Here is a 19,591-nt window from a genome sequence, read left to right as displayed (position 1 = left end):
AGGAAGAGGAGGAGCCAGAGGGCTGAGGGAGAGCTGAGAAGAGGAGACAATAAGGGCTACCGGAAATTAGAGAAGTCAATGTTTATGCCGCTATGGGTATAAACTGCCCAAGCAAAATATGAGGTGCTGCTCCTCCAATTTCCGGTGGTGCTCACTTTGGCAATGGAGGAGGCCCAGGACAGAAAGGTCGGATTTGGGTGTGGGAGTTGAAGTGCTGAGCCACCGGGAGATTAGGTTGGTTATTGCGGATCGAGCGGAGGTGTTCGGCGAAACGATCGCCAAGCCTACACTTGGTCTCACCGATGTAGGGCAGCTGACATCTAGAGCAGCGTATGCAATAGATGAGGTTGGAGGAGATGCAGGTGAACCTCTGTCGCACCTGGAACGACTGCTTGGGTTCTTGGATGGAGTCGAGGGGGGAGGTAAAGGGACAGGTGTTGCATTTTGAGCGGCTGCAAGGGAAAGTGCCCGGGGAGGGGGGTACGGGGAAGGGAAGAATTGGCCAGGGAGTTACGGAAGGAGCAGTCTTTGCGGAAAACAGATGGGGGGGGGGGGGGGGGGGGGGGGGAAGATGGGGGGTGACGAGTGGGGGGGTCACGTTGGCGGTGGCGAAAATAACGGGAAGATGTGACGAGTGGTGGGGTCACGTTGGCGGTGGCGAAAATAACGGAGAACTATTTGTTGTATGTGGCGGCTAGTAAGGTGGAAGGTGAGGACTAGGGGGACTCTGCCCTTGTTACGAATGGGGGGGGGATGGGGAGAGAGAGCAGTGTTACGGGGTATTGAAGAAACCCTGATGAGAGCCTCATCTATAGTGGGGGAGGGGAACCCCCGTTCCCTGAAGAATTAGGACATTTCCAATGCCCTGGTGTGGAACACCTCATCCTGGGAGCAGATGCGGCGTAGACGGAGGAGTTGGGAGTAGGGGATGGAGTCCTTACAGGAAGGAAGAAGTGTAGTCTAGATAGCCATGGGAGTCAGTGGGTTTATAGTGTTAAATGGATACAGGTCATCAATAACCAAGACCCTGTACAACTGCAGTAGAAACCTCCCTGCTCCTATACGCAAAGCCTTTTGTTATGAAAGCTCACAATAAACACTGTTTACATCCACAATAAACACCAGAATCAGCAAGCAATATAATTTATCAATCCTACAGACATTTGATCAGGTCACATCTCTGTAGTCTCGTCATATCCAACTACGAAGGATGATTTACAATTAAACAGCTAATGGGGAAAGATTCGAAGAACAGTCCCAAGCTCAACATTGTCAGGCCTAAACCAAGTCTGGGTCATTTGATTAGTACTCCATCTCCTACCTTTAGCATTAATTTCAACCATTATCACTGCACAGTGGCTACAGTGTGTTATCTACAAAATGCATTACAATTACTCACCCAGGATTGTCCAACATGGCCCTCCAAACCCCCAATCCCCACCACTCTGAAGGCAGCAAGAACATGTGTCAATATTTGCATGTCCCCCCTACCCTCCCACCTGTCTGAGGTCACATACCATCTGATTCACACATATATTGTCATTGCTTGTTCAAAATTCTGAAGTTCCCCAGCCAACAGTATTGTTGAAGTACTTTCACCAGAGGGATTAGAGCTTGGGGAAGGTGACCAAGGTATGGGTGATGAGGCAATCCAATGCAGTGAACTGTAGAATGAAGCATGTTGTTGTACTTGTAACCTCACCACTGCTTTTACATTTGGTCGGGGGCTCATAGAACATGTAGTCGAGAAGTGCTCGTTAATTAGCCAAATGTCACGAAAACCCTACCATGGTTATATGTTTTACCTCTTGAGTGATATAGGCACTTGGGAATCTCTGTAGTGCAGCCACAGCGATAGAGGTCACGGAATTTGTTTGGCCCTTGGTGTATTGTAACAAGAGTGGGATCGTTTCTGGAAGCCTCGCGTTCTTCAGTGCCAGGAGGTACATCTTCACATCTTCTTTAGCTGTATTCAGTCCCTCCAAAATCACTTTCTTCGCAATTTCAACTTCCTGGAACAGCAATAATTATAGGGAAGGATTAACGCAGGTTCTGGGACCAGTGTAGTGTTTCTCTGACTTTATAATCCTGTTCTTCCTTTTCCTCCCCTGTCTTAATGTTGGTCGTTATAAAAACGGTGTTGAAGAGCCTTTGATCAGAACCATGATGGTCCGCTCTCAATAACCTTACCTGGTGTCCACTCTTTCTCTGTGACAATTGACTGAGATGGGACAACATAGATGAGGCATCTAGCCATGGCGTGAAGACCAGATTCTTATACTTTTCTGCAGGAGTCACTTGCCTAAAATAGCCTTTGGCTAATTGGGAAATTGCGACTTAATTTTGTGGACTTTAATACTATATTTTCCCAATTTGGAAGTGGTTTAGGCAAGAAAAATACGAGGAAAAATTACTACCATTGATTATATTAAATATTCAAACTCAGTTTAAGATCAATTTCTATAACCTATTTACAAAAGTTATCAATCAATCAATCAATCAATCAACCTTTATTGTCATCTTGCAAGCAACAGTTGTACAGTGCAAAATGAAAAGACGTTTCCCAGGGAATAGCGGAGTATCGCACATGAAATTTAAAACGTTTCACACATAATAACACTAAAAACAATCCAGTCCCTGATGGAACAGTATAAATAAATAGTTAAAAGCAGGTAAAACACAACGTTAAAATACAATAAACCAATCATAAAAATGTCCGGGGCAGCTGATTTGAGTGGCCAGTGCCAGTTATTAAAGTGTCCGTGCCAGCCGCAGAATCAAGTGACTGTGAGTACAGAGTGACTGTTTAGCAGCCTCACAGCCTGTGGTAGGAAGCTGTTTAGCAGTCTTGTAGTCCGGGCTTTGAAATTATAAGTTATAATTTTCTAGTTTTGTTTCGTTGTAAGGCATTATCTCTACCGCTGCACCACCGTGCTGCTCTATAGCATTCCCTGCCAGGTAAATTTAGGAATTTTAGAAATTTGAAGGTGGCACAGCAGCATAGCAGCAGAGCTACTGCCTTACTGCACCAGAGACCCAGCTTCAATCCCATCTGAGTCTGCCCACGACAGAAGTTTGTACATTTTGATAGCCACAGGGAAGAAGGATCTCCTGTGGCATTCTGCACTGCATCTTGGTGGAACCAGTCTGTTGCTGAAGGTACTCCTCAGGTTGACCAGTGTGTTATGGAGGGGGTGAGCTGTGTTGTCCAAAATGCTCTGCAGATTCAGGAGCATCCTCCCCTCCAAGACCAACCCCCCATGAATCTAACTCTGCCTCCAGGACGGAGCCAGCCTTCCAGATGAGCTTGTTAATCATGTTTTAAACTCTAGTTTAGCGTCACTCAGCTCAACAGCAAAATTGGAAGCAAATCAACGTCTGCTGCACAATTAAAGAGGTTATTATTCAACTTTTATTTGCCATGGGAGAAATAGTCTTATTTACATACTTAATGTGAATTATTGACCTGTATCTTAATGGGCTAAACACATCAAAGTTACTAACCTGGAGTTTACACAGGTTTCTCAGACACATTTTGCCAATCACTGCTCCAATCACTGAAACAGTGGTTTCTTCGACTTCTCTGCTGGCAATCCTACTTTGAAGCTTTGCCTTTAAGGGAAACACATCAGTTATGTACAAAATTACAATGCTTGCAGGCGGCACGGTGGCGCAGTTGCTGCCTTACAGCACCAGAGACCCAGGTTCGATCCTGACTACGGACCCTTGTGTGGATGGAGTTTGTACGTTCTCCCCGTGATCTGTCTGGGTTTTACCCGGTTTCCTCCAACACTCCAGGTTTGTAAGTTCATCGGCTTGGTAAATTTGTAAATTGTCCCTGGTGTGTGTAGGATAGTTAGTGTTAATGTGCGGGGATCGCTGGTCGGTGTGGACTAGGTGAGCCAAAGGGCCTGTTTCCTTGCTGTAACTCTACACTACACTAAACTTAAATAAAGCAGGCTTTGATCAGGTCTGTATGGAGCTTGTCGTGGTTCTCCAATTTCAACTTCAACTGAGAACAACCCTTGGTTTTCCAAAATAAAAGTCTCTGGCCATTCACTCTTTTTTCTCTGCTATCTGCAATCTCAATAAGTAAATTAATATCATACTCTTGGATCTAACCACTAAATCTTCATTTAAATTTAAAACTGCTTATCAGCAAGTATTTGATTAATTGGCAAAGTTCATAACCAAAGTTTCGGTACAGAGGTATTGTAGAGAAAGAGGATAGTGCAGTAATTGAACCACATTATTTACATACTTAATGTATTAAGTTTAATATTTAATGTATTAACATTCATTAAACACTCCAAATACACTGCATTCTCTAATCATTTCCTCGACTACATTTCTGTTTTTCATCATCCACGATTAGTAACATCCCTCGCATGTTTAAACCTTGATCTCTGGAATTTCCATTTGCTTCTTAACCTCTAACTCAGCTTTATTTAGCTCAGTAAACAATTCACCCTTCTACACCTGTTTTGTCCAAAACAGGATGTGCGTATAACATCTTACTTAAGGGACATAACACTGGCAATGCAGAGGCAGAATTTAAATCTCACCAGGGATGCCAGAGAATTTCAATGGATTTATGAAATAAAATTAAGAGCTATTATCAGTAATATAAACTATAAAAAATATTGATTACGACTTTGAGTTACATATATCATTCATTAAATTTTCTTGCCATTGAAATGAAATTAATTGTTTGTTACTGACCATATTGCAAAACAAGTATTAGACCCAATAAAATGATTTTAAAAAAAGCCTATTGCTGCACAATGACATATTGAGCCTGGTGGCTTAGTGCTGTGACAATGTGCGAAATTGACATATGCAGTCTTGAAACGGTACATTATACATTGAAAATATTTCCATTCAGAATTTATGCATCTAAATTCGAGAAGATCTTCCTACCTGGAAAAGAGACCAAAACTAGACCATAAATATAGAAAGATCACTCATAAATACAAATGGAAATTCAAAAGAAACTTCTTCACCCACTAAGTTTTTGAAAGTGAGGTACGTGCCATCACATGTAATTGAGGCAAATAGCATAAAGCAGTGATTCCCAACCTGGGGCCATGGCAAATTTCAGGGGGGGCCACAGAAAAAATTGTGGATTTAGGGGGCCACAGGTTCAATGAAGGGGGCCACAGAGTTGCCTCCTAGATTTCAGTTCTAATAAATTTAAATCTATGTAGTTGAAATATTTTTGATGTTTGTGGAATAGAATAAAAGAGAATATATGTGCAATTAATAGACACTGATATTTTTATGGAAGGTATTATAATATTGAAGTACTAATAATTTCCCGCTAATAATGTCAGGGGGGGCCACAGAAAAATTAAAAGCTCCCAAGGGGGCCATGAGCTAAAAAAGGTTGGGAACCACTAGCATAAAGCATTCTCAGGGAAGCTGCTTAGATGGGAAACACCATCAAGGAGTTGACGGATGGGTTTAGTTGAGGACTGCAAGGATGCTCATGAACACCATCAACTATTTTGTTTTCCATGTAGAACTAATGTTAAAATGAAGGCCCCAGTAAATTAATAGAACATTCTGGCCTTTAAATATTGCCCACTTTCAGAAAACATTACCAGTGCTCCATGGAAAAATAGCAGGCCTTTTTTTACGAAGGTTGATAAAAATGCTGGAGAAACTCAGCGGGTGAGGCAGCATTTATGGAGCGAAGGAATAGGTGACATTTCGGGTCGAGACCCTTCTTGAAACTGACTATTGAAATATATAAGACTTAGTGTATATAAGTGTATATAATGGTAACTGTAACTTTAAGAAGTGGGTGTGATTTGTGTGATGTGATATATTCATTATCTTATCAGACAATAACATTTCACTGCACCAATTGGTGTTTGTGACAATAAATGTCCATAGTCCCTTTTGTCCTTTAGTCTCATGAATATGTTTGAGTATGCGCAGTGCACTTTTGTCAAATAAAAAAGACCCAACCTGGCAACAGCCTGTACTGAAACCCCGTGCTCCGTTTTCTATCTACATGTTACTGCTGTAATATCTTACAATTTCCCCAGCAGCAGAAAATTAGTTAAACATAGTTATCTCGTATTGTGGGAATAGGATTTAATTTCCGTAACGCATACGTACGTACCAACAATGTGTTCAAAAGCTCTTTGGATGGGTAGGAAGAGAAGGCGGCAGCGTACAAGAATGTCTTCACTTGAGGACTTTGTTTCTCTTTGGTGAAATCCAGGTATTCTGAGAGCGCACTCAAGGATGATTCAGTCTGTGCCGCTGTGGCTGAGTCGATCAGGAAGGAGCTGGAATATATCACAGGCGGTCAGAAGCCTTCCAATTCTGGAAATGTAGCCACCAGGCACAAAAGCATTGGCATTCACGTCTGAATTCATGAAGAGGGTAGTGGCCATATGGAACGAGCTGCCAGAAGCCGTATTTGAGGCGGGTACAATAACACCAGTTAAGATACATTTGGACAGGTACATGGATAGGAAAGGTTTGGAGGAATACAGGCCAAACACAGGCAAATAGGATTAGCTTAGACAGGGCAACTTGGATGAGTTAGGCCCAAGGACATGTTTATGTGCTCTATGACTCTGACTCCATATGGAACACTTCATTCCTTAGATCCTAGCTGAATGTCCTCTCACAGCTAGAAAGAGTCATTTTCTGACACCCCGATTTACACTGAGGTTCATGAGAGAAAGGGAGAATGATTTCAGATCGCAGTGGCACAGTTACCGCCTTACAGCGCCAGAGACCCAGGTTCGACCCTGACTACGGGTGCTTATCTGTATGGAGTTTGTACGTTCTCCCCATGACCTGCACGGGTTTTCTCCATGATCTCCAGTTTCCTCCGACACTTCAATGTGGCCCTTGTGACTAAAGGGATCAGGGGGTATGGAGAGAAGGCAGGTACAGGATACTGAGTTGGATGATCAACCATTGAATGGCAGTGCAGGCTCGAAGGCCTACTCCTGCACCTATTTTCTATGTTTCCATGTTTCTATGTTTCAAAGACCTACAGCTTGTAAGCTAATTGACTTATATATATAATTGTAAATTGTTCCTTGTGTGTGATGGATAACGTTAGTGTGCAGGGATCGCTGGTCGGCGCGGACTCGGTGGGCTGAAGGGCCTGTTTCCACGCTGTATCTCTAAACTAAACTAAACTAAAATGGATTTCATCTGCCAGGAAGGATTTTTAGACTCCAAAACAAATAGACATTTATAGTAGCAAAAGGAAGAAGTGCATTAACTCACATCTCATTGTCAGCTGCCTTCTTCAGAAAGTTTAGGATCTCTGACTTCTTTGCTTCTCTCAGTAGTTGAACAAACGCTAGGAATACCTTTGCTGCAGATATTTTAGAAAGATCTTGCAGGTTGTTTTTCTTATTGAGACTTTTCAAATAGTCATTTGCCTAAAAGAAAAATAAAGTAACTTTTCATTGTGGATTCCACCCAAAGACACAGAGCAGTCCCACTGAAGGAATCTAGAAATATTCAACAAAGGAAAAGGAAGCTTCGGTATTAATGTTTGGACAAGACACAAGTGTGTTATTGTCATATATCCCAGATAAGACAACGGGATTCTTACTTACTGCAGCACAACAGAATATGGAAACATAGTACATAATGGGGGGGATAAAAAGTTCAATGTGTGTATGTACACAGGCACACATACTCAATAATTAAACAAATATAGTGTAATAATAATGATGGTCTGTTGTAGTTCAGAGCTTATTTGTGGTCGTGCTTAATAACCTGATGGCTGTCGGGAAGAAGCTGTTGCAATAAGTGATTGCCCTTGATCTGAACTACAGAATGGTTGATGAAAAGATGATAACTTGGAGTGCTGTGAGTAAACTCGATAAAAGATAAAACGACAGAGTAAAAATGCTAGATATCTTGAATAGGTCAGTGGGGAAATATGAAGGGCAATCAGCATTTAGTGAAATGAAATCTAGTTTTTCAGGTGCATTCACTGGGAGAGTGCACAGGTTCACAATGTATTAACCTATCTACTATGGTCCTCATTCCTGTTGGCTGATATACATATTTATATATATATTACATTTTATTTATGTCATGTTTTAAGTAATTTGGGGTTTGAGTTTTCAAAGCTGAATTATGGAAAGTAATCTTAAAAACGAAAACTGATATAAGGCATCATCCTTTGTTCCAAAGGCTTTAAAATTATTTTTTAACAAAAAATAACTCAATCCTGGCTTTATAATTAACAATTAAAAGTGTAACAAACATTTTACAGTACAGTTATTTTGTAACATAATTTCTAAAAGATCTAGCTGCAACTTGTGGCCCTCAACAATAGAAATAGCTTTTATTTTTCTACTAATTTGAGTTAAAATTGGGTCATCCATTGACCTGCTAGATTCTAAAGAATATAATTTTGGTTTCCTAATTTGAGGAAGGACATTATTGCTATTGAGGGAGTATAGTGTAGGTTCACCAGGTTATTTCCCGGGATGGCGGGACTGACATATGATGAAAGAATGGGTCGGCTGGGTTTGTATTCACTGGAATTTAGAAAGATGAGAGGATATCTTATGGAATATATAAAATTCTTAAAGGATTGAACAGGCTAGATGCAGGAAAAATGTTCCCGATGTTGGGGGAGTCCAGAACCACAGTTTAAGAATAAGGGGTAGGCCATTTAGGACTGAGATGAGGAAAAATGTCTTCACCCATGAGAATTGTGAATCTGTGGAATTCTCTGCCACAGAAGGCAGTGGAGGCCAATTCACTCCAAGTTTTCAAGAGAGTGTTAGATTAACTCAGGGCTAAAGGAATAAAGGGATATGGAGAAAATGCAGGAACGGGGTACTGATTTTAGATAATCAGCCATGATCGAATTGGATGGCATTGCTGGCTCGAAGGGCCGAATGGCCTATTTCTGCACCTATTTTTCTATGTTTCTAATCCTTGTTTACGCAATCACTTGCTCATTTATCACAGAATCTTGTAAATCCATACAACACACTCTCCAAGGCTAATATGTTTCGCTCAAAACATGTTACCTAGATTAAAAAAAAAAGAATCTCTAGGATAGAGTGTCAAGGCCGTGATTTATTGGCAATCTCTAAATGGTGATGAGCTGTTTCCTTTTACTGCTGAAATCTCCCTGATGAAGGGTCTCCCTCAGTTTTTGAGTAGGGAGCTCCAGGATTTAGACTGGGAATCTATAAAGGAGAATTAATATATTTCCAAATAAGGGAATGTGCAACATGCTTAAAAGGCTTTCAGCTAAGTGTAATTTTTATGTCCGGTTGGTAGAGGTTATGGGTTTGGTAAAAGTAACCTCATTGATTACAGTTGGACAAAAAAGCTGGGGAAACTCAATAGGTGATAGCCCTGTCCCACGGTATGAGTTCATTGCAAGAGCTCTCCCAAGTTTTCAAAAAATCAAACTCATGGTAAGCACGGAGAATGAATGTAGCGGGTACGTCGGAGCTCAGGTATTGATATGGAGAGAAATCCTATCCTATGACATTGAGTCATAACTCAACAATACTTTTAAATTCAGATTTGTTTGAGAAAATCATTTTTTACACAGAGAGTGGTGAATCTGCGGAATTCTCTGCCACAGAAGGTAGTTGAGGCCAGTTCATTGGCTATATTTAAGAGGGAGTTAGATGTGGCCCTTGTGGCTAAAGGGATCAGAGGGTATGGAGAGAAGGCAGGGATGGGATGCTGAGTTGGATGATCAGCCATGATCATATCGAATGGCGGTGCAGGCTCGAAGGGCCGAATGGCCTACTCCTGCATCTATTTTCTATGTTTCTATGTTATAATGTCTTTCAAGGGATACTTTCAAGGGAGAGCTATATAGGGCTCTTAAAGATAGCGGCCAAGGGATATGGGGAGAAGGCAGGAACGGGGTACTGATTGGGGATGATCAGCCACGATCACATTGAATGGTGGTGCTGGCTCGAAGGGCCGAATGGCCTACTCCTGCACCTATTGTCTAATGTCTGTTGAATCATATAATCGATCAGCCAAGTCTCCAGCTTTGCCTATTAAAAGAGTAAAGTTTTCTCTACAAAATATTAAATGTCAGGCTTTCGTTCCCAATGCAAGCACATAATTAAAAGCCATCGAAAAAAATTGAATTGAAAATCATCCCAGAACTTCAAAAGTGTGAAAAAAACCCCACCAAACAAGGTTTCCGACATAATACTCCCACATGTAAAACGAAGATATCCACAGCATTAACTTTCCAAGTTGCAGATATGAAATAACAGCCCAGAAATCCATCTGTGAAGTTCAACTTACATCAAAGGGTTGTTGTGTCCCACAGAAAAATTGAGCAGTGCCCAAGGCCCGAGATATTCCGTGGTACTGAATTACTAAAACAATTTCCGTTTGATTCCTCTTAGCGAAGTGCATGACCTCAATTTCCATACATTTAAGGCATCACGGTTGTGCAGAGGTAGTTGCTGCCTTACAGCGCAAGAGACCTGGGTTCAATCCCGACTACGGGTGCTGTCTGTATGGACATTGCATGGACTCTCCCCGTGTCCACTGGAGGGATGGTCTCTGTGTAGCAGACCCTCCAGGGAGCTCCCGCTATTGTTTACAAGAAAGGTCTCTGTAATAAGTCCAGTCTATGACTATCTGCACTTTGTGAATATCTGCAACAATAGCAAATCCCCATTTAGCCTTCGCCTGCGGACTGAGAAAAAAATAGATTACATCTTGTGCCCATGAATTTAGAGGTTGGATGCCTTCCTGATGTAGCAGTGAACAGAAAAATCGTGAGACGTAACAAAGATCAATGACAGTGGTTTGGAAGCTGTGACTGACATCGAACTTGACATTAACTGAGAGCAGTTAAGTTAAATGCATAAGGCTGCATGAGCGCATGCAAGAGGTTTATAAGTGATAGGAGCAGAATTGTGCCATTCGGCCCATCAAGTCTACTCTGCCATTCAATCATGGCTGATCTATCTTTCCCTCAACCCCATTCTCCTGCCTTCTCTCTAATTTGAATGCCTTCATTCACTTCTAAAGCAAGAGGTACGGCTATTATCATCCGAAAAGGCATACCATTCAAATTAAAGGATACTATATCAGATAAAGAGGGAAGATATGTTATAGTTTCGGGAGAAATTTATTCCACCCAACTTACTATGATAAATATTTACGCTCCTAATTTTGATAACCCTCAATTTTTTAATAAAATGTTGGATATAATATCAGAGTTTAACTATCAAAATGTAATAATAGGGGGAATTCAATTGTATTTTAGATCCATATTTAGATAAATCTATAAAACAAAAGAAATGTAACATAAGGTCCAAGACTAGTGAACTTTTAAACACATATATAAAAATCACTAATATAACAGATGTATGGAGAATTGCTAACCCAACTGGAAGGGAATACTCATTCTATTCAGCGGTACATAAAACGCCTGCCTTCTCTCCATAACCCTTGATACCCATAGTTACAGATCTCAACGAGTGCCATTTTGGTGAAGCATAACATCAGAGATTTTTAGCTGCGAACATAGGTTCCTCTAAACTCCCAAGTTAACAGGGACTTGTTTGTTGAGCACTTCTATACTCCTTCCACTTGGTCCTCCAGCTGACTCATTACCTCCAATGCATATAACCTATCGCCAAGCACTCCAGCAAATGATGTGTAACTAATTTGATTTAAAAAATTTAGCAAAATGTAATTACTCTTCTATTCAGCCTTCTTGCAGAATGAAGTTATTAAATATTATTAAATGCGTGGACGTACTGTTTAGGTGTATGTTGTGATTCTAATATTGCAGTTAAGGAGTGTGCCTGGTTTGTCGCAAAGTAAGATGAAATATTCCACACAGTGCTTTGAAAAATCAAAGCTACGTTCAGCCTGGTATATAAATCTTCCTTTTGATATATAAACTGAGTATTAACTCATTCATGCATCAGGAAAATACAGGAATGCTAATATTCACTTTCCTCACTCCTTGCTTGTTGTGCCTCTACGTTTCTGAACCTAGAAGTCACAATTCTTGGTCAGAGATGTCGAAAATGTATTCTCCATTTGCAAAGTGCATTTGTTTGTGGTCATCTTGGCAGTGTTCCTTTGCCAAGAACAAAATTGTATGATTTATTTAAAAAGTGGGTTAACACCACATCTTAATAGCCTTGGCTCTCCGCACTGCCCTTGGATTCTTGCCATGGGTTTTGCCTTTCAGGCGAAACTGCGGTTAGAGATTTAAGTCATGATTGAGAAGTGTTACAATCGTGTTTGTGCTCCTTTCCATCTGAGCTAATGTTCTGTCTTTCAAGTTGCCTGGATTGATATGCAGTTAAATCCTGAATCTGTGCCCCAATCTCAATTTAATCCCACTGCCGTCTACTCTACTATTTACCTCCATCCCCAGCCAACCGTCAAGTAAATAGTGATTCACCTATTGACATATTTCCCCCTCCGTGACACACTGGTCAACCTGAGGAGCACCTTCAGCAACTGACAGGTCCCACCAAGGTGCAGCAGATTCAGATTCAGATTCAGATTCAATTTTAATTGTCATTGTCAGTGTACAGTACACAGACAACGAAATGCATTGCAGAGACAATGAAATGCAGCACAGAATGCCACAGGAGATCATTTCCCCTGTGGCTATCAAACTGTACACTGCTCCCCCTTCTGTCGTGGGGTAGACCGACTCCCCCCCCCCCCCCCCCCACCATCTTTGCACATCCCTCATCCTGGAGTTTTCCACTCGATTATTTAATTTCATTATTATTAGAATGCTCATGGCTTGTATCTGTATCTTTTGCATGGCAGCAGACCAATTTCCCTCTGGGATAAATAAAGGTGTATCATATCGTATTGTATCATATCTGTTCAAGCTGACTCTCGTCTACCCTGCTCCCCTGCCCTCTCCAAAACCTTGCTAAAGTTGTTGCTCTACATTGCCTTTGGAGCAGATTGCCCGCCGAGTTTAAAGTCTTCATTATTGTTCTCAAATTCCCCAATAGATTGATTATACTTCCTATTTTCTCCAATGTTTTTAACTTTCTCCTGCATTGACCCTACATGGAACCATCTCTGCCTCTCTACACACCCACTTTCCACATCAGCCCAACCATTGCCAGCTGTGTCATAAGATGGTTCATCCTTACAATCTGGAATTTCCTTCCTAAATCTCTTGTATGTCACCTCGCACAAACCACTTCTTTAACCAATCAATAATGTTGCGGTCAAGCACCTTGGGATATTCTGCAACTTAGAAATGCAATAAAAATATAAGCTATTGTGGGTGACATTTTGGTATAAAGATAATATTTCCAGCTTGCAAAGTACTTGTGTGAAAATAAATTGCAAGCAAAATTAGTAAGAAGGAACTGCAGATGCTGGATTAAACTGAAGACAGAAAACAAATAAAAGCTGGAGTGACTCAGCGGATCAGACAGCATCTCTGGAGAAAAGGAATTGGTGACGTTTCAACTCTTAACCTGAAGAAGGATCTCGACCTGAAACATCACCTATTCCTTTTCTCCAGAAATGCTGTCTGACCAACAAAATTATTATAATGCGTCTCTTCTGCTTTGAGCTTTCTTCTGGAAAAGCACAAATAAAAAGACATCACATTTTCAGCAGCACTCCACTTAAAATCGCTGACTGTGCCAGGTATGTATAAGTTTGCACGTTAGTAAAGGTTTTAGGGATGTTTCACCTTCACCTTCAATCTGTTATCATTTTTACTGAGAAGGGAATAGGATATTTAAGCCAGCAATGTATTTTGAATTAATTTATTAAGTTGGTCACACAATTCCATGAATCATGATAATTTAACCAGGAGTTCAAATTAAGGCAAATACATTATTTGTGGTTAATGGGACAGAGAAGGATGCGTTAGAATTTACTTTATCTTTCATCTCCTTGGGAAATGGAATTCCATTATCTCTTCTTTGGCTGAAGCCCATGGATTTTTGTGTGCTAAATATCTAATACTGGGAGATATAGTAAATGTTCAAGGATATTAGAAGGCACGAAATACAAAAGTATACATTTTAAACTTTCCTTCCTCAATTGTAGACTTGAAGTTAATATCGGGCACTTATAACGAATTATTTCATTTAGTTTGTGGCAATGTGTGGCAGCTTGATTATTGAATATTAGTTAATTTGCATTTAATTTCAACAACTTCGAAGCATGTGACCTTGTCTGATATCATACCCACAAGATATTTTCTCATTGTACATTGCAGAAATGTTTATTGTTAAGTGATGGCAATGTACGTTTGCTTCCTCTGTTCACTTCCTCTGTCACTAAATAAAATATGAAAAAATTAATAACTGGATTTTACAATTTCACCACTGAGCACTACCTCTCAATTTCAGTTAATTAGTACATGGTTTTTGTCTATTACAATAAATGGCAGGAGATCATTTTGACCTGTTGGTGACCACAAGGGATTCATCATAAGTACACAATGATATAGTCAGGAGCAAATTAAAGACAAATTTTGGTTAAAGGTTCATCAGAACAAATTTCCCAAAAAAAGCTATTAAAAAATTGCTCTCAAATATTACTTTTCATAACCCAAGGATATCCTAAAACACTTTATTATAGACAATAGACTTTAGTTTCCCATGCATAAATAGCAGAAGAACTGTTCCTAGGTGAGGACTGATGTGGGAATTTCACCAGAGCTCCTAGATTTCCTTTTTGCTGCCTTTCTTGCTGTTAAGGAGAGAATGTAGACACAAAATGCTGGAGTAACTCAGTGGGACAGGCAGCATCTCTGGAGAGAAGGAATGGGTGACGTTTTGCGTCGAGACTGAAGGAGAGAGTTCCATTTATGTCAATAGACAATAGACAATAGACAATAGGTGCAGGAGTAGGCCATTCAGCCCTTTGAGGCAGCACCGCCATTCAATGTGATCATGGCTGATCATCTCCAATCAGTACCCCGTTCCTGCCTTCTCCCCATATCCCCTGACTCCGCTATCTTTAAGAGCCCTATCTAGCTCTCTCTAGAAAGCATCCAGAGAACTGGCCTCCTCTGAGGAGGCAGAGAATTCCACAGATTCACAACTCTCTGTGAGAAAAAGTGTTTCCTCGTCTCCGTTCTAAATGGCTTACCCCTTATTCTTAAACTGTGGCCCCTGGTTCTGGACTCCCCCAACATCGGGAACATGTTTCCTGATGGAGGGGGATATGATCCAGCATATGAAGTCATCTCATATAACGCAGGAACACACAAGGAACATATTTAGAAACGTTACTGAGCCAGATAATGCACCAGATCTGCTCACCAAATATGTGATATTAATACGCAGTCATACTCACAAGTGTACAGTTCTTGCAGGGTATCTTCTCCAGAACTCCAGTCATAGATAAGGGTGTGAAGATCCCTAGATTATGCAGTGTTTCCTGAAGACTTTCCCCGTAGAATGCTTTGGGTTGTATTTCCGAAGTCATATAGTGAAGCTGCTGCCTGGTGTGAGAGATAGTTGCTTCACTCAGTTGAATCGAATAGCTGCATACTCTACTATTTCAGACATGAAATACTACAACAAACTTGAAAAAATTCAGCACCAAAACATAAACACGATACCATTAGATTTAAACAGAAAAAAAAAGATAAAATATAGTAAATGCAAAATTAGTGATGTAGTCTTGATAAAAATGACTCTTAGCAATTTCTACAAATGCACTATAGAAAGCATCTCATCAGTGTACATCACAATTTGGTTTAGCAACACTCTGCCCAAGACGCAAGAAACTGCAGAGTTGTGAACGTAGCCCAGTCCATCACACAGATCAGTTTCCCACGACGCCCCAGCTACTTCCAGAAAATCAGCCAACATAAACAAGGACCACTCATACCCAAATCATTTTCTCTTCTCCTCTCTGCTATCGGGCAGTAGATATTAAAACTCGAAAGCATGTACCACCAGATTCAAGAACATCTTCCTCCCCACTGTTAGCCGAGTCTTGAATGTTACGGACGTATTTCCCAATCTTCCAATCAACCATGTTGCAGCCCTTTCACTTTTTTTAACCTGCACTTTCTCTGTTGCTGTAACACTATATTCTACAGTTTATTTTCGTTTTTGCACTTCCTGAAGCACTCATATATGGTAAGATTTGACTGAATAACATGCAAAACAAAATTTTCCACTACATCTTGATGCGTGTGGCAATATTAATAAACCAAACCAAAACCGCCATAATTTCTGTCATCTCTAAAAGGGATTCCACAATCTGACATATCCTTCTTTTTTTTAGCACTTTTAGTTACCTGTTCCCTTCATAACCCTTTGCATCTTGTTCATACATCTCCATTAACCAAATCCCTTCTCATGACACCTCACCATGTAACCACAGGAGATGCAACTCCTGCTCATAAGTTCATAAGTTAGTAGAATTAGGCCATTCGGCCCATTAAGTCTACTCCACCATTCAATCATGGCTGATCTATCTCTCCCTCCTAACCCCATTCTCCTGCCTTCTCCCCATAACCTCTGACACCCGTACTAATCAAGATCTTTTGATCTTTCACCTCTACACCAGTCAGTAACATGAACGTTGTCAATGCACATACATGCCTTCCAATGAAGTGCATTGCATTCATCTTTCACAGTGTGGTCTCTTCTACATTAGAGAAGCCAAGTGCAGACTTGGTGACATATTTACAGAACACTTATGTTCAATCTGCAGGGACAGTCCTGAGCTTCCAGTTGGCCACCACATTAATTCTCTGCCCCATTCCCACTCTACGTTTGACCTCCGCCATTGCCCCTATGATTCCCCACATAAAAGCTCAGGAAACACACTTCATTTTCCCACCCTTGTAATTCTTCCCTGGTGAAACATAGAAAATAGGTGCAGGAGTAAGCCATTCGGCCCTCTGAGCCAGCACCACCATTCAATATGATCATGGCTGATCATCCAGGAGATGCACCAGTGCCCCGTTCCTGCCTTCTCCCCATATCCCTTGATTCCGTTAACCCGAAGAGCTATATCTAGCTCTGTTGAATACATCAAGGTTTTGAAAGAAAGTGTTTCATTGTAACATTGAAATACTGCACTTGAACTTAATCTGTATTATGTCGTAGAATGAAACCTGAAGGAAACAGGGTACAAGTTGCCTCACTTTAATAGTGGTGCTTGAGCTATCTGATGACTAGGTTTCGAAATGTACTGGGTTATATGCTTACAATTGGGATACTAAATCATGCTATAATGTTTGTGGTGGGTGAAAAATGGATAAAAATACAATGTTGAATGGCAGAAACTGTATTCTGCTCAGACGTATATGCAGACGTATCTGTGTGTTAAGTCATAAAAATGCTGCTTTAAATCTACAAGGAGAAGGTTATCTAACTTTGTTAATATCTATATAATTAAAAGTCTCATCCTGACTACTTCCTGCTTGCGTTGTTGTTTGATTTTAGAAAAAACGCTACCACTTACAGCCGTGATTTTTGGCCATCCTACTCACAGTCCCCGAGGATTTTTCCCATCGATGGAAAATAAGAGTTATTAGTGTTTAAAAAATCTTGAGATTCTCTCTCCTGTCAATCACCATGATGAAAGCTACAATACTGAGTGTCTACTGAACTGTGAGTGCCCTTTATGTGGTTTTATGTGGCCAGTCCCTTTGGCCCACATCACCCATACTAGCGCTCCAGAAAGCCCCCCTCACTGGCAAGCAAAGCCCTCCCGTGTGAAGCTGGGACCCAATGGGTCCAAATTAGTCTAGTTATTTTTTAAATCTGGGGGGGGGGGGGGGGGGGGGGGTGGTCAGAAGTTGAGCCAGTTTTTTTGCTTGAGCTTACAATGTGTATACATGTGCGTGTATGTGTCTCTATAATAAAAAAGTATGTACTGAATATACATCTCTATCAAAACAATGCAACAATAAAGGGGCATAAATACATGTTTATACAGTAAGTCTTTGCTGAACTTAAAGCATTGGCCAAGATCCAGAACTCACCTAATCTTTGAACAGTGTCCTCAAATCTTTTACACCTATCCAGAGAAATGCAGCCCTTGACAAGGAAAGAGAGCAGTTCTATACATTCTATATCCATTTCTAGTTTTAAAAAAAAAGTAACATTTGGCAAACCTTGAGCTGATTTTGGCTCCAATTGTTGTTTGAAGATTGAGTTTGAATATATGACCCTCCTCGATGACAGCTGCTTTGATAACACCATTCTCCACAGAGTAAAGACCTTTACATGTGGGTTGCCACAGAACTCCAAGAACCTTGAATGAAAGGTCAACGTTTGTTATCAAACATCTGTTTTAACATGGATGCATGAAGGATTTTTAAACCTGAAACGCACATCGTATTGCAATATCCAACAGTATTTGTTTGGCATTGAAACAACTTAGTTGGGAAAATCTATTGGTGCAATCAATTAGATAAAGAGGATTCACCTCTCGTACCTGGGTTCAAATGGGGTCAAGATTAATGGCCTGTTTGCATCCTCAAACTCTTGGTTCTTGGTTTCTTGGTCCTCCAAAATATTCCAATGGATTTTGGGTGTGGGCTTGCAACAAGGATGAGACCTAACTAAATTTCAATTGTAATCTTACTCAAAGGCTATTCTGCAGTTGTTATGTGAAATTGAAACCATTTAGTTTAGTTCAGAGATATAGCGCGGAAACAGGCCCGTCAGCCCACCGAGTCCCTGCCAACCAGCAATCCCCACACACTAACACTATCCTATAAACGCTAGGGACAATTTACAATTTTGCCAAGCCAATTAACCTGCAAACCTAAACGTCTTTGAAGTGTGGACGGAAGCCAGAGCACTGGGGAAATCCCACGCAGGTGAAAGGGAGAATGTACAAACTCCGTACAGACAACACCTGTAGTCAGGATCGAACCTAGGTAATGGTCCTGTCCCACTTAGGCAACCTGAATGGAAACCTCTCGAGACTTTGCGCCCCACCCAAGGTTTCCGTGCGGTTCCCGGAGGTTGCAGGTGGTTTCCGGAGGTTGCAGGTAGTGGAAGCAGGTAAGGAGACTGACAAAAACCTCTGGGAACCTCCGGGAACCGCATGGAAACCTTGGGTGGGGCGCAAAGTCTCCAGAGGTTTCCGTTTAGGTTTCCTAAGTGGGACAGGTGCATTAGGCAACAACTCTCCAGCTGCACCACCATGTCGCCCGGACAGAGGAGGTGCTGCGTTCAGCTGCAAGTTAGGGCAGACATGCAGGAGATTCTTTAGTCAGCATCTGCTTATCCTGTGCAAAATCTGGTTATGCTGAGTGGTTGTGCTGGATGTATGAGCACGGGCTACAATCTGTGGTTAACAAAGTAGGTCAAAGATAACGTTAAATTGTAAAGTAGGGCATATACAGTGGCAAGGACAGTGGTAGGCCCGATACAGCAGCAAAAGATTAAAAGTGCATAAGAAGTGGAAAAAATTTGAAAGAAAGATTGTGTGCATTATCAAAAACAAACAGCAAGAGATGAGGCCAGCTAAAGTAGGTGTGATACCTCTAGAAAATTAGTTCAATTAATAACAGGATACAAAGAAATTGCAGATATTTAAAAACTATTTTTGTACCATGGACAACACTGCAAATATCCCTGAGATAACTAATATGTTA

The 19,591-nt window shown here is 41.0% G+C and overlaps 1 protein-coding gene across 1 annotated transcript in view; it reads right to left on the bottom strand.

Annotated features, from left to right (window-relative positions):
• LOC129713005 (microsomal triglyceride transfer protein large subunit-like) overlaps positions 1-19,591 on the bottom strand; it is a 51,540-nt gene that overhangs the window by 13,541 nt on the left and 18,408 nt on the right. Inside the window, exons 6-11 of the mRNA XM_055661846.1 lie at positions 18,098-18,237; positions 15,313-15,460; positions 7,261-7,418; positions 6,131-6,299; positions 3,505-3,612; positions 1,806-2,012 (exon numbers count right to left, since the gene is read on the bottom strand). Coding sequence (XP_055517821.1) covers positions 1,806-2,012; positions 3,505-3,612; positions 6,131-6,299; positions 7,261-7,418; positions 15,313-15,460; positions 18,098-18,237 — 930 coding nt within the window. The remainder of the gene's footprint in view (positions 1-1,805; positions 2,013-3,504; positions 3,613-6,130; positions 6,300-7,260; positions 7,419-15,312; positions 15,461-18,097; positions 18,238-19,591) is intronic.

The sequence above is a fragment of the Leucoraja erinacea genome, chromosome 34, assembly GCF_028641065.1.
Source record: "Leucoraja erinacea ecotype New England chromosome 34, Leri_hhj_1, whole genome shotgun sequence".
In the NCBI taxonomy this organism is placed as follows: Eukaryota; Metazoa; Chordata; class Chondrichthyes; order Rajiformes; family Rajidae; genus Leucoraja; species Leucoraja erinaceus.
Note: the sequence above shows the minus strand (reverse complement) of the source record. Positions and strands in the feature narration are given on the sequence as shown.